The sequence below is a fragment of the Nipponia nippon genome, unplaced genomic scaffold (genome assembly GCF_047370975.1).
Source record: "Nipponia nippon isolate SJK-2023a ecotype South Korea unplaced genomic scaffold, ASM4737097v1 scaffold_9, whole genome shotgun sequence".
NCBI classification, from domain to species: Eukaryota; Metazoa; Chordata; class Aves; order Pelecaniformes; family Threskiornithidae; genus Nipponia; species Nipponia nippon.
The window spans coordinates 21,827,648-21,842,837 of record NW_028262413.1 but is presented as its reverse complement, the minus strand read 5'-3'; the positions used below and the strand labels follow the sequence as shown (position 1 = coordinate 21,842,837).

The 15,190-nt window shown below is 39.3% G+C and overlaps 1 protein-coding gene across 3 annotated transcripts in view; it reads right to left on the bottom strand.

Annotated features, from left to right (window-relative positions):
- Nucleotides 1–1,607: 1,607 nt before the first annotated feature.
- SLC6A1 (solute carrier family 6 member 1) overlaps nt 1,608–15,190 on the bottom strand; it is a 65,103-nt gene continuing 51,520 nt past the window's right edge. For all 3 annotated transcript variants that reach the window (XM_087743032.1, XM_087743031.1, XM_087743033.1), the window contains 6 exons: nt 11,419–11,531; nt 9,161–9,292; nt 8,485–8,587; nt 7,096–7,196; nt 4,813–4,980; nt 1,608–2,760 (listed from right to left, as the gene is read on the bottom strand). In XM_087743032.1, the coding sequence (XP_087599158.1) occupies nt 2,656–2,760; nt 4,813–4,980; nt 7,096–7,196; nt 8,485–8,587; nt 9,161–9,292; nt 11,419–11,531 (722 nt within the window). In that variant the 3' untranslated portion in view covers nt 1,608–2,655. The remainder of the gene's footprint in view (nt 2,761–4,812; nt 4,981–7,095; nt 7,197–8,484; nt 8,588–9,160; nt 9,293–11,418; nt 11,532–15,190) is intronic.

Below are 15,190 nucleotides of genomic sequence, written 5' to 3'. Positions count from 1 at the left end.
AGGCTTTTTTCTAGGGCTGCTCAGATGTCCTGGTCTGCCATCTTCCTACAGGAGTATTAAAGCAGCAGGATACCAGGTAGGGCTATCAACTGTCACCTTAAAAGGCTTAAAAGCCTCCTGTATAATGGATGCACATACCGACTACGTTATAGAAATAGCATTATGGATTAATTATACATATCACAAGTGTGACAGAGCATATTTAAAGAATATATTTTTTATATATATATAAAAAATATATGAGGCATTTAGAACTTGCTTCGTGGAAAATAACACGTTGGGTTTGTCCAATGAAAGACAAGACTGCAAAATTTTGAATTTAATGTATAATATAACCTTTATTCTTTTTCCTCTAAACTCTTGGAAACTTACATAACAATCGTGCTTTAATTATGACACCATTTATAGACATTTAAAATGCATCTTAATTTATAAATATTTTACATTTGGTCCATAGAACAGGTTGCAATTTACTAAATAATACTGTACTCTTTTAAACAGGCTCTGTATATATTTTTGAATATGTATATATTACATATATATTTTTATATAGAGATAGATTTGCTTGGTGTTCAGATATTTCCTTATTGCAAAAAGCATATATGATCATACAATAATCTTTTTTTCAGGGCAAGTACTACAAAAAAGATACAGCTATTCACAGTTTACACACAGTAGTTCTACAACACTATTTTGTGCTATATGATACGTTTGTACAGCTTTTTGCTAAAGAGCAGGTCTGTCAAACATCTGTCATAATTGTTTACAATCAAACATTAAATACTGCATTTTTCTTAGAACAACATGGGACTTGATTACATTAAACAATAAAGAGAAAGTTGGAATTTTTATCCTTAGTCTAATGAAATTCACAAGTATAATGTGTATGTATCATGTATAATGTTTGTGTAGGATGTATGGTTTTCCTCTAAATCCCAAAGACTTACAGGACTTTTGCATTTCAGCTATAGCCATTTAGGATGTAGCTTAGATCTCATAATATTTTACAATTGATCTATGTATGAAACAGTTTAGAATCTACCAAACATACTCTGAGATTTTATGATGTAGTTTGAAATACATGTGTATTATATATATTATTTCTACAATAATGTGCTTGACATTCTGAGAATAATACCTTATTGCAAGAACGTGTTTGTCACCTTCAGACAAAAACAATGAAAAACCCAACATTCACAGTTAACATGTTTTTCACGTAGTAGTTCTACATAAATTGTGCTATCTAACATTGTACGTTGCACAAAAATTTGCTGAAAAGCATGTTTCATTGCACAGTTCTGTCACAGTCATTTACAATCAAACATCAACTACTGCATTTTCCATAATCCTTTGTGTCTGTCATATAGCTGCCAAACGAGAAATACCATACAGGGCTAACCAATGCATTTTCCACAGAAGGAAAAACTTCCATGAGCTGAACGGGGCTTCTAGCTATGTGGCAAATGCAGACCGAGCCCAGAGTGGAGATTTTTTTATATTATTGAAATAGCTTTCCCTCATGCCTTCATCACCACAAATAATATGTAAATAAAAATAAAACTGTTTTCAAAGTGCTAACGATCCATATTTTATAATTTGCTTATTAGAAACTGTTAAAGTCCTTTAACGGATTAAAAAGAACAATTGTGAATTAAACCCTAAATTAGAATTACAAGGATAAGCTTCAATCTTTAAGCCATTGTTTTGGTTTCTATTTTGGTGGCAATGCAATAACAGTAGAATAACAACAGCATAATAAAAGCTCAAGTATTCGGAGTCTGAATTGCAAATACTTTGTATTTCTTTTTCTCCTGGGAACCTTTAAGAGGTCTTGGATATTACTTCTTATTTTGCTAAAAAAGTTAGAAGTCATATTTTTGCCTCTAACATCTGTGATTCATTTAGTATTGATTCACAAAGATATGTTCTTTTTATAAGAAATAGTATATATATTTTTAAAGAAATGTACGATCTTGTTTGAAAGTTGTCCTGAAAGGCTAAGTACAGATAGCATTTACAGCCATTCTATGCTGTATTGCCATAAATAGCCATATAACTTAATTTGCACTAGGAACGTTTATAAAGGCTGTGTCTACTGTTAACTGAAGTCTCTTCCCCCTCAAATGGCCTCAACTGGAGCAAATTTTAAGGGCAGACTTTTTCACTGGAAATCATTTGTTTACAAAATAGTCATTCTTTCGTACAAAATAATTCCAAACTTAATTTTACTCCTGCAAAGTCAGAAATAACAGTCTTGGGATTCAGCGGTAAGAAATATTGATAAACTACTAAAAATCAGCAGCACAAAACTTCAAATAGTCGTGCTAAAAGGTAGATTAAAAAGGTCTTGGCACATCAATTTACAAATTCCAAGATATGCAACCATTATTGTGAAAGGATAAAAACATTAACAGTCTGTGGATTGCCAGAGAACACAAAACACCGTCAACATCTGAGCTCGCGCAATGGTTCTATCATACCCATGGCGATTCCCTTATAGTGGAGATGACCTTTTTTCTTTTTTTTTTCTTTTTTTTTTTTTTTTTTTTGCCACTAGAGGTAGGTAATTATATTCTCAGACATAAATTTGTGGTCATATTCAACCATATTTTTTGTTTTTCTGGAGCAGTATTGGTACTTTTACAATACAGAAGTTTAGATGTAGGCTTCTTTGTTTGCAGAGTTGCTCTGTTGGGCCTGGTCTGGCCCGTTTTCAGGATGAGTGATGTCTTCACTTGGCTGAATCATTACTTGGATGCGCTGTTTAAAGAACAATGTGCGACAGTCAAAAAAATGTTTCTAAGCTTACTTTTTTTTCTTTTAAAGGTAATCCTAAACAATTCTGTCTAGGCATTAGAGCTAAGATGAAAAATCCTGTCTATCTTCCAAGGGACCACAAAGGCAGTAAGTCACATATACTAAAAATAGCTTTAGCTGTGTTCTGACCATGACAATAGGAGTTGAAAGACCACAGGCAAAATGGTGGATGCCACCAGACATTAACAACTGAGCATGCCTAGGGAAAAGAAATGAGGAGAGACTGCAGCGTGGGGCAGGTGAGGAGAGACTCTGCTGCGAGCCCACAGGTCAAGCACAGAGGCTGCAAGTTTGCAGTGGGCAGCAGGGACTCAAAGCTGGATCTCAGACGTGATGGTGACCCTCCCCAGGCAGCAGAAGGGACTCCAGAGTATTGGCTGCAGCTTCTGGGAGTTACTACCTCCAAGGATACAACAGGTAAAGTAGACTTGTATTTAAGATTGTTTTATTTCTATTCTGTCTTTCCTAGTCCTTTTGTGTTCTCCATTCATGAAGCTTGTCTGCCTAGCTTGCGTTCATATCGAGAAAGAGAACCAGTTTTCATTGTCAAAGCCTGTGAGTGGTGTAGGGTCCTCCTATTATCTAATGATCATTGGTCAATGCTTTCAAAAATGAGACAATCCACAGCAAGACTGAGATGAGGAGATTTTACTGTGGTCTTATATGGCTCTGATCAAGAAGAGCTATATTTTAGAGCAACAATTCTCCAATTGCATGTAAATGTTTCCATAAGACCAAGGGAAAGATATTCAAAACACAGGGGCTAAGAACAAGGCGGGGGGGCGGGGGGGGGGGCAAACAAAGTTTTTGTAGACTTCTTTGAAGCATCACTGAGTCGTTTAAAATTTGCTGAAGACAAATATTTGGATCAAGATCTAAGCAATTCATGAGGCATTACTTGTCAATTCTGCTTAACATCATCTGTCCCTTTGCAAAGATGGCTCTGTCAGCTGATTTCAGAATATTCCAGAAATTCTGACAAATTCATTTTGACAATCTTTGGTTCCCACAATCATAGAGGACAGAGATGTGTGTTTCAGTACTTGTGCCGAAGAAGTGTCTGTTATGCACAGAATGAGATTATTGGCTGCACAGGGAAAACTGAAGAGGCACTCAGATTACAAAAAATTAAGTACGGCAATTGTATGTGATTACTAAACAGTGTACTGGTCAATAACCTTATTAACATTTCATGCTCCTTTAGCAGCATTTCTCTGAGGACCTGAAAGCAGATTTAAGCCATACAGCGCCTCTCTCACATGGGAAGTGTCATCTCCTTTTAACAAATGGAATAAGGAATCAGAGAGGCTAAGAGCACAGTGCAATGAGAAAAAGGTCTGTAACGTTCTTCATGAAGTAACTGCTCATAGAAATCCCTTAAATAAAGACTAAAGGGAAGTGCAGTGTAATCATAAAATATGGTACAAGGTTTGACATGTACTTTCTCTCAGCTGCAGCAGAACAAGGCAGCCGTTGTAACTTAGAACAGGTGTAATGCAGAACAGGAGCTCAAATCTTCGATCACGTTGCAGGGAGATGCTAAATAGGGTCACTGTGAGCAGACTCATGCAAACCAAGAGTTATGTGGGTTTAGTACTAAGAGTTTGATTCCAGTTCCTTAGAGCATCACCTGCCTTGATACATGACAGTGTGTCTTGCGTTAATAAGGACAAATTTACATATTTTGTAAACTGCTACTGTGTTTTTTAGGTGTAAGGAGCTGGGATGCAAAGCGTCTGCAACTGTCAAAGCCCAGAGATAAGGACCACATTTAATGCGTTGAATGATGTTTAACAACAGATGGTACAGACACTGTCTTGTCTTCTGTCTGTTTGGTACTTGTTTTTATGTTTTTCAGCTCAATGCAAAATAAGTGGGCTAAGCAAGTGAGGCCAGAGGAAAGATATAGTAGAAAATAGCTGCCCAGCAATTTTTTATCAGTGTGCACAGGTCTCGCAGGATGAAATCATGCGGTAAGGAAAAAGAGAGACTTACCTGTTTTAAGGAGCCTTTCAGGGTTAGAAACATATATGCCATGTAGCCCGGTATCAGCACCATAGAAGACAAAGCCATGAACCAGCCAACCCCTTGGCCCCATTTTGGGAAAACGTAACTTCCCATTGTGAGAGGAGTCATTTGGACAGCACTGAAGATAAATACTCCCTACAAAATACAGCAGAAAAGAAGAATTGGAGGAGATTTCCAGAGTGTTCTGTGTTCAAGAGTTTTTCTGGATTGAGTTGGACCTCAAGCCTGCCTTCACATCCAGGCAAGGAGAAAAGGGTTCCTTCGGTCTCTGGTGATGGGAGCAGGGCACTAGCTTCTAGATGGGGCCTGCGGGCCAGTCTTACAGATGGAGGTTGCAGAAAACAGAGAAATGTCAGCCTGACTGATTCCCTGCTATCTTAATCTCTAGTGTGGGAACATGTAAATAACTGAACTGTAATTCTGCAGTTGTGAAGTTGTTTGTTTGTTTCCACTAATTTATTGGAATAATAGTATCGGTACAGCTCTACTGTACTGGTCAGCAACAGAATCCTAGAGGCTCTGAATAAGAAATGTTCTTTGAAGCCTGGCTCTGCACTGACCTCTCTAATATCACTACCTAAGAGTGCTTGGCCCAGAGGCTTTGATATTGTTCAGATCCTCTGAACAAATGGATAATGGAAAATGAGGGCAGTCAGAATGGAACCTGCGGTTCAGTGGCTACAGATTTGTCTCTATAACAGAACTTCTCATATGAAATTCAAAAACCACTTTGAGTTTTTCAATAACGAGAGATGAGGAGATAGTTTCCCAAGAAGCTTCTTACCAAAATTAATCTTAATGTTTCAAGTTAACACTATATTTTTCACATACATAACCTGCATCTCAGTTTATCTAGGTATGCTGGTACGGGGAATCCACTGGTACTAGTAGAGTCCTGAGATAACCTGCACAAAATCAGAGGGAAGGGGGCTATTGGGAAAGATGGGGGTCCTGGAGAATAATACCTGCGTACACATGTGCACTGTACCATTGATCAGCAGCACTTGTGGGTTGCTTTTGTGTTGTTTTCACACAGATGGCCTTCAAACATGGTATTTTTTCCTTTAAGTTCCCAAGGAAGACTTCTATCCTGGCCTGTTTCAAATGTGTACAACCGCCTGCATAACGGAAACCTGCTAAACTGAACCAGCAAAGAAGGAAGCTCATTCTGATCCCAGGTTCAGGCCTTGTGCAGAACATATTCCCAGAGAGGAGAACGCAGAGTGGTGGATTTTGTTAGCACATCATCACCACCTGTGAACTCGCACTGGACAACAAATTCTGTTGAAGACTTTACAAGACAGGAGAAATCTGGTAAGTTTTACATACAATATTGGTCATCTTCCTACTATACCACTAAAATAAACAAAATGCATTTTTATGCCTTCCTGAACACTTGTTTTCAGAAAAATGAAAGTTGCCTTCATGTGAGCAGAGATGAATCAAGGAACCCTCAATATAAACACATTCCTGTGCCTCTCTCTAGTGCTCTTTGCTTTTCTATGTCCTTGGGCTAATATGGGAATATCAGAGAAATACCAGTGAGTGAGAAGTATTGTGTTATGTGTAATAGTGTCTACTTGGTTACAGTTTTTTTATATTGTATCTGGGTTGACTACATTATGTGTAGTAAATTTACGTTTCTTTGCTTATTATTTCAAAATATACTGTATGGGCTTAACTGGATAAAGTTTAGATTCAGGAAAAGACTGTACTGTGGTTTCCAGTGCACAAAATCCTTCCAAGGTTTGCCAGAAAAAAACAGTAGCGTTGTATTATAAACTGGATAATATATTCCACAGAATCCCATGAGAGAAGAACATCAGTTTATAATCCTAGTCTGTTACCAGAATAGTGCCTGTGAAGGAATTCAGTTTACAAAATGTGGGCATTTTTGTGTATACGGAAAATTTAGACTTTGGAGAGATTGCTAAATTTCATCTAAGAATACAAGAAATGGTGAAAATTTGTTTCTTACAGTTTTCTATCTCTGGCAATCAAACTCTTGACTAGTTACCATTTCCAGAGGACTACTACAAATCTTGAGATTGCACAAGGCTTCTTAGGGCACAGGCTTCCTCTAATGACACTGGTTTTTGCCTACTGCCTTCAATGGAATTGCTCAAATCCTTAGAAAAGGAATGAGATCAGAGTTAACATGAACCTGTGGGGGTGGAAATGACAATGCTGTAGTACATAGTCCGCCTCATTTACATCCTTTGAATCATATAATAAAAGTTTGTTCCTTACTGCCACAATGATAGGTGTGAAAAATGACCAGCAGAGTTTCCACCAGATGCAGGGTCTGTATCCCACCATCTCTTGGATGTTGTCATAAAATCTATTAACACCTAAATATAGAAATAAGAAACAGTATAGAAACATATCAGATAATTGATTCAATTAAAAGCTCAGTGGTTTTGAGAGACACTGTCATAAATGATGAGGTATATCTGGAAGCTTTATACAGACCCCAACATAACTTTTCACCTATCTGAATGGGAAAGAAATGTGGAAACTCAGAAGCACCAAGAATCACTTGTTCTCATTCTTCCGCATCATAATTAATTAATTAGTGACCAGCAAACTTATTCCCATGCAAAGGCTAAGGAAGTCTGTACATCTGAAGGTCAGATGCAATAAATCGCCCTTGGTTAACTTCAACTCTAAGTCTTATTAGAATGAGAGATTTAGAATGATATTTTACAAATGAAATTAAAAAAAAAAAAATCCATCTTAACGTTAACCAGCTTCACTCTGTGTGGATATATGCACACCATATACATGCAGAACTGCATATGAAATCAAAGACTGGCCCTTCTGCTGCTGCTGTTACCTACCAGCACTCCATCACCTTATAAAAGGTATGTCTATCATAGTATTTATAACTTCGTATTTTATTTCTTCATTAGTTAGCTGGTGTATTTTTCCATTCGCATTTGCTGGATTCATGCGCAGTATCTCCCCTATAAAATGCTGTTCCATCCTCTTATGCCCATTAAATGACAGCAGAAAGACTCCAGTTATCTAGCTCTGGATCAGTTTTATAATATAAGCTGAAGTGCCTTAGTAATCATGGGAGTAGGTCCTTGGACTAGCTAACACAGAACTAAGGCCAAATGCACAAATACTCTGCCAGGAATATGACACATATTCATTAATCTTTATACCCAGAGCTTGTCAGTCCAGGCTTCTGGGTATTTTAGGGCAATTATGCAAGATATAACTGACCAAGGAGCCTAGCTCTCACTGCAAGATCCTAGAGTGACAGAGTCATTTCTGGAAATGAAACATCACGAGTTCCAAATGACCTAAGTCATTATGTTGAGAACAGCAGTACCTAACACCTCTGAAGATCCAGGCTTTCCAAAGGAGGGGGATGGGAAAAAAAGAGGGAGATGTCACCTACTTAGCATTCCTGAAACACTTAGCATCTAATGACTTCCAGGCTTATACGTGGCGTGTTTAAAAGAGGCAGAAGTACCTTCCACAAGGCAACTTTGAGTCCTCAGTGGAATGATATGCATATAAAACAAGGCCAATTTCAGTTCCACCTTCAGCACGTGCACACACAAAAGAACAAATCAGTATCCTTATGATGTGCAAAACTTATGGAAAAAGTAAAAACACATTGTTTACCGTAGCACCAGGATATCGAGATGCACTCAAAGAATACAAGGAACAAGAGACTCATTCCACTGGCAGAGTAGTAGTCAAAAAGCTTAAACACATAGATTCCACCCTAAAACATATAAGAAGGAAGTGTTAAAATAAATAGTAAGGACTCCAATTTCAAGATAGATTAAAATGCACGCTACAAACTAACAGTGGCACATAGGTTAGGGACATATTAATGTAAATTAATTAAAGTTAACAGGTTAAAGTCTTGTAATGCTTGAGGTCAATGCTGTCAAAAATTAGATTACTGCTAGAATTCAGTTAACTGGTTTGTTTTCACTTTAGTCCTTTTTCTTCAATAATTCAATCATTTCCCTGAAATAGTTTGCAACCTAGTAGATCACAGGAAGCAATGGAGAACATCCCTAGCTACCACTTCTTGGACCGTAAGACAGATTGAGGAGCTGTGTATTTTCTTGTCACCTGAACCATGAAGTAGGCCTCACTGCATCCACAGACTACAGGCATTTTTACACTTACAAGTTCATGTCTGCTGCCTGAAGTCTTTAGATAGTGTTGATGATAGATCCCTGCCACTTCAATGGTTTGCAATGATTCCTGGTTGGGGCAGGGAAAGGGGGAAATAAAACAGATGCTATATGTCAGACATAAGATCGTACTCTTCTACAGAACATACCTGAGTAATATTGGACAGCCCTATCAGATAGGAAACAATGCATACAACAGCAATGAAGATTTCTCTTCGATTGCGCAGTAACTTCGGAAATTCATCCACCAAAGCTGTTATGAATCCTTCCACAGTGCAGAACTGCAAGTAAAGTTAGAAATAAAATACAATGCAATGCACTACAACAGCAGGATTACATTTAGGGGAGGAGTTTTCAATAGCACTCATCACTGGCCTAAGGCTGCATCCATTAATGATAAATGAAAATTCACTTGACTTCAGTGGAAGCAGTGCTTCTAAATATCCTTGTTTCTGTCTAAAAAGATCCGTGCAAAAAGATTTCCAGCTAGAAAGCCACTCAAAATTCCAAACTATGAACTACAGCATGCATTTTATGAACACGAAGTGCTCATTCTTGTGCTAGAAAACAATGCACCTACAGTTGAAGGCTTTGACCCCTAGATCCTTTGAAAACTTACATTTCTCCTTTCTGTGATTTACTCACATACATGAAAGCCAATAGACACAAAAAGTCTAATCAGATTAGTGCTTCAGGGTGAAGGTTAAAGACACAACATTGATTCTCATGTGTAATAAATCAAATACTTCTTGTATCCCCAGAAAAGATTTTTGCTGCGGATATGGTCCTCCAAATGGAAAGCATGGCCATACTTCAGATTTTTTCTGTATGTATATATTCAAAATAAATGTTACCATTATGATGGCTGAAATAATGAAAAACAGAAGGTATGTAAAGTTTTATTAATTTCCAGCAGTGCAATCAGAATTTAACCAATAGTTACAGTTCCTATAAATTACAGCATATGAAATGTTTCACTGATAGACAGAAAATGAGAAAGCATGAGAGCCTGTAGGTACATATTCTTTTTAATAATATCAGACTACCTTCCTCAGCTGTTAGTTGCCTAGAGACAAGTTCTTTCAAGAATATTTTTGACCCAATTAATTTCACAGTAGTTTCCCCCCAGACTGAGCAATAGGTTTTAATGTCAAGCCTGAAGCTTACTGAAAAACAAAGAAATAGAAAACATAAATTTTCAGCTTCCTTTCATGTTGCAGGATAAAATGTCCTCTTGGTCTTTTTCTATTTTGGTTCACGCTGAAGCAAATTTGGATTTATAGAAAATGACAGATTTTCTCTATTGAAGGCCTAGTACAGTACTAAGGTAGTAATTCTCGTATTCCTCTATGTGCTATGAATACTGTGCTAATAGCTGTGAGGTGCTGTTTTGACAACTGCAACTGATTGCAAGTAGAGTAACACATCTGCCTAGGATTGGTCACATATGAACGACCAAACATTTCAGCAGACAGAAGGGACTTCCCTGACAAAGTCCTCAAAGTATGCTTTGCAAAATAAGACAGGGTGCTTTCTTTAATGTTTACAATATAGTTGCTGTCTGTATTAAAATTATTACTGATTAATGAATGCTTTTGTTGGACATAGTCCTTTCTAGCATGTAAAGTGCTTTTTCTTGTTCTGTGTGCTTTTTTGTTCGTTTTGCAATAAACATTTTTTTAATGATTACATGACTTAATTATTTCATTATTTAATTATTTAATCTAAACAGTAACGCTGGAGAATATCTTATTTGGTTTTGCAGAACATCTAGGTTGTGCCTTCCCATCCATTTCCAGTTGTAAGATACCATATATAACTCTTAGCTAAGGCCTGAACCAATAAAGGCTTGATCCTTACCATTGGGAACTGATTTCAGAACACGCTAAGACGCAGAATGTCCTCAGTAATGAGCCTACTGCCTCCTGCATTTGCTCCTCACATTCATATGCTTAAAATGAAATGCGTGCTGCATCTTTTTGCTCCCTGTGGTAAGTTCTGGAGTCACCTTTCAGAAATATTTGTGGCACCTAAATCTTGTAAAGCATATCCCAGTGTCTCCTACATTGATGAACACTGCAAAGGTATTTTTAATATTGCAATTGAGCAGCTAAGATTTCAAAGAAAGTTCCTTTTGTCTGCAGAATAAATTTTCTGCATAGTTTGTATATACTTCCAACAGTTCATGAAAAAGCAAAAGTGTCTTAGTATCAGGTTTTGACTATACCAGGCTCCTTGAACCTCTTGGTCCTTCCTCTCCTTAGTACCTCCTATTATTTATCTGATTATTCCAGAAACCATTCTGCCCCACTAACTGCTGGCAGTGCAGAATGCACAGAGAGGCCAACCTTGTACCATACAGTTGCAGAAAATGTGTCTTCGTTATTAATTTTTACACCAGTTTTACCTGACTGTCAATTCCAAGCATAAGCAACATGGAGAAGAACAGTATTGCCCACAAAGGAGAAATTGGTAACTGTGTCACTGCTTCTGGATAAGCTAGAAATGCCAGTCCAGGCCCTGGTAGGAGAAACAGGAGAGAAAATGTCAATGTGATTGATGGGGTGTTGTGATTATTTGCTCCTATTGATGATACGTTTTAGATTTATTTGAATGACTCAGCCATGGATGCAGCATCTGACCAGGGATTTCAGCTTGATCAGAGTTCACTGACCAAGAAGTCAGTGCATGTATCTTGCTTTTAAAATGAACCAACCAAAACAAACGACCCCCCCCCCAAAAAAAAAAAAAACAACCAAACAAACAACCCAAACCAACCAAGCAAAATACTAGATGCAGTTCAGAAGCTGCTCCTGAGAGACACCTTTCTATAGCAAAGACAGGGAATGTTATCCTTGGCTAGGATTACATCTTTGGGTACTGATCAGCTTTCTCTCCCTCTCAAGTAGTTACTGATAGCTGTAATCTTCTGCTTTGCACCAAGTAGTTCAGAAGAGAAACAAAGACAGCTCAGAAATGGAGAAGACACTTTCCAGCATTTACAGTATTCCCATTTGCTATTCCATTCCATTCATTATCTTAAAATACACATTTTAATAAACTAGGTAGTTGTAAACAGGCAAACCTTTTCATTTGTGTTCCTACTAACTGCTGATGGAGGCATAGTGAAGGAGAATGTAAATTCCTGTTAAACAAGAAGGAACTCTTTTTGTTGTCATAGCATAGCTGGAAACCAGCTGATGTCAGGTTAAGAGGGAAACCTGTAGCAAACTAAATAATCACAGAAATAAAATTAGTGTGCCTCACCTAAGGGGGGTATCTGATTTTTCAGTTTTCATTAAAAGTAAGTCTGTCTGTGACAATTGGTTGGACATATATAGCTTTCAAACCAGTGAAGCAAGGATTGGCATTTCACACCTGAATTGTCAAAGTAAATACAATGCAGATTTTGAAACAATTATTTGCTAGCAATAGCAGATATGATTGGAATGCCTTGCAAATGGCAGTAGTAAAAGTAAAATAAACTTAAGATAAATATATTCATAATTTTATTCTGTTACACAGTCCACCAAAATGCATCTACAGCTTTTAATAATACTGTTTGTTTTACAAAGCTGTATAAAAGATCACAAAACAACATATCTCATGGTGCTAAAATAAAGCATCAGTTTCTGAGCTTGCTAGGAGAAATATAGGCCTTAATTAAATGGTCAGATTTCCAAATATCCTTTGCAATTACTGGCACAGGAGGTCATGTGCATCTTTGAAAAGTCTATTATCTTAGGTACCTTAAAATGTATTTAGGAGCTTAATACGATATAAAAATATTGTTTTGTTTGCAGGTGTAGTCTTAATATAGTTACATCTGTATCAAATACTTAAATCCAAGAAGCTTATTTCACACACCACTGACTTTCCAGAGCATTTTTTTGACAACAGTGTATGCCATCATAATTTCTTTGCTAATTTTGTTGTATGTGTAGTTTATTAAAGATTATTTTTAGGGCTTAAATTCTCTGCTTTTCTAACTAAGGGAATATTTCATCAATGGGGTATGTTTGCTAGTATAATAAGACACATTTTGTCCACCAGCGACTTCCAACCAAGCTTTCACTTATCAGATCCCTCCCTGTGGCCAGAACTGCTAAATGAGTATCTGGTACACCAGCTGGGTTAGGGCAACCATCTGCTCTGCTACTTTAAGCTTTTTCATCTGGAAGAAAGACAAGGAATTGCAAAGAATAGCAGAATCCTTCCATGGACATCTTACTGCCCTAAGTAAAATGACGTTCATAATAAAGGGTCCCATAAAATTGGCTGACAGCTGTAGGTCTGAACAGGTAAGAACTCATAGAATCGTTAAGGTTGGAAAAGACCCTTAAGATCATTGAGTCCAACGACTAACCTATCACTGCCAAGTCCACCACTAAACCATGTCCTCAAGCACCACGTCTATCCGTCCTTTAAATACCTCCAGGGATGGAGACTCAACCACTTCCCTGGGCAGCCTGTTCCAGGGCCTGACCACCTGTTCGGTGAAGAAGTTTTTCCTAATGTCCAACCTAAACTTCCCCTGGCGCAGCTTGAGGCTGTTTCCTCTCATCCTATTGCTTTTACTAGAGAGAAGAGAACGACCCCCACCTCGCTACAACCTCCTTTCAGGTCATCGTAGAGAGCAATAAGGTTTCCCCTCAGCCTCCTCTTCTCCAGACTAAACAACCCCAGCTCCCTCAGCCGCTCCTCAGAAGACTTGTGTTCGAGACCCTTCACCAGCTTCGTTGCCCTTCTTTGGACACGCTCCAGCACCTCGATGTCCTTCTTGTAGCGAGGGGCCCAAAACTGAACACAGTACTCGAGGTGCGGCCTCACCAGTGCCGAGTACAGGGGCACTATCACCTCCCTGGGCCTGCTGGCCACACTATTCCTGATACAAGCCAGGATGCCATTGGCCCTCTTGGTCACCTGTGCACACTGCTGGCTCATGTTCAGGCAGCTGTCAACCAACACCCCCAGGTCCTTTTCCACCAGGCAGCTCTCCAGCCACTCCTCCCCCAGCCTGTAGCATTGCATGGGGTTGTTGTGACCCAAGTGCAGGACTCGGCACTGAGCCTTGTTGAATCTCATACAGTTGGCCCCGGCCCATCGATCCAGCCTGTCCAGGTCCCTCTGCAGGGCCTTCCTACCCTCCAGCAGATCGACACTTCCACCCAACTTGGTGTCATCTGCAAACTTACTGAGGGTGCACTCAATCCCCTAATCCAGATCATCAATGAAGATATTGAACAGGACCGGCCCCAGTACTGAGCCCTGGGGAACACCACTCGTGACCGGCCACCAACTGGATTTGGCTCCATTCACCACCACTCTCTGAGCTCGGCCGTCCAGCCAGTTTTACACCCAGTGCAGAGTGCACTTATCCAAGCCGTGAGCAGCCAGCTTCTCCAGGAGAATGCTGTGGGAGACAGTGTCAAAGGCCTTACTAAAGTCCAAGTAGACAACAGCCACAGCCTTCCCCTCATCCACTAAGCGGGTCACCTTGTCATAGAAAGAGACCAGGTTAGTGAAGCAGGACCTCCCTTTCATAAACCCATGCTGGCTGAGCCTGATACCCTGGTTGTCCCGCACATGCCGCGTAACGGCACTCAGGATGATCTGCTCCACGACCTTTCCCGGCACCAAGGTCAGGCTGACAGGCCTGTAGTTCCCTGGGTCCTCCTTCTGACCCTTCTTGTAGAGGGGCGTCACATTTGCTAACTTCCAGTCATCTGGGACCTCCCCGGTTGACCAGGACTGCTGAAAAATGATGGAGAGTGGCTTGGCCAGCTCCTCTGCCAGCTCCCTCAGTATCCTCAGGTGGATCCCATCTGAACCCATGGACTTGTGAGCATCCAGGTGGAGGAGCAGGCCGGTGACTGCCACCCTCTTCGACAACTGGGGCTTCATTCTGCATCCTATCTCCATCTCCCAGCTCAGGGGCCTGAAAACCCTGAGGATGACCAGTCTGACTATTAGAGTGAGGCAAAGAAGGCATTAAGTACCTCAGCCTTCTCATCCTTTGTGGCAATGTTTCCCTCCACATCCAACAAAGGATGGAGATTCTCCCTGACCCTCCTTTTGTTGCTGATATATTTGTAAAAACATTTTTTCTTATGTTTAACGGCAGTGGCCAGTTTAAGTTCTAGCTGGGCCTTCGCCTTTCTAATCTTCTCCCTGCATAA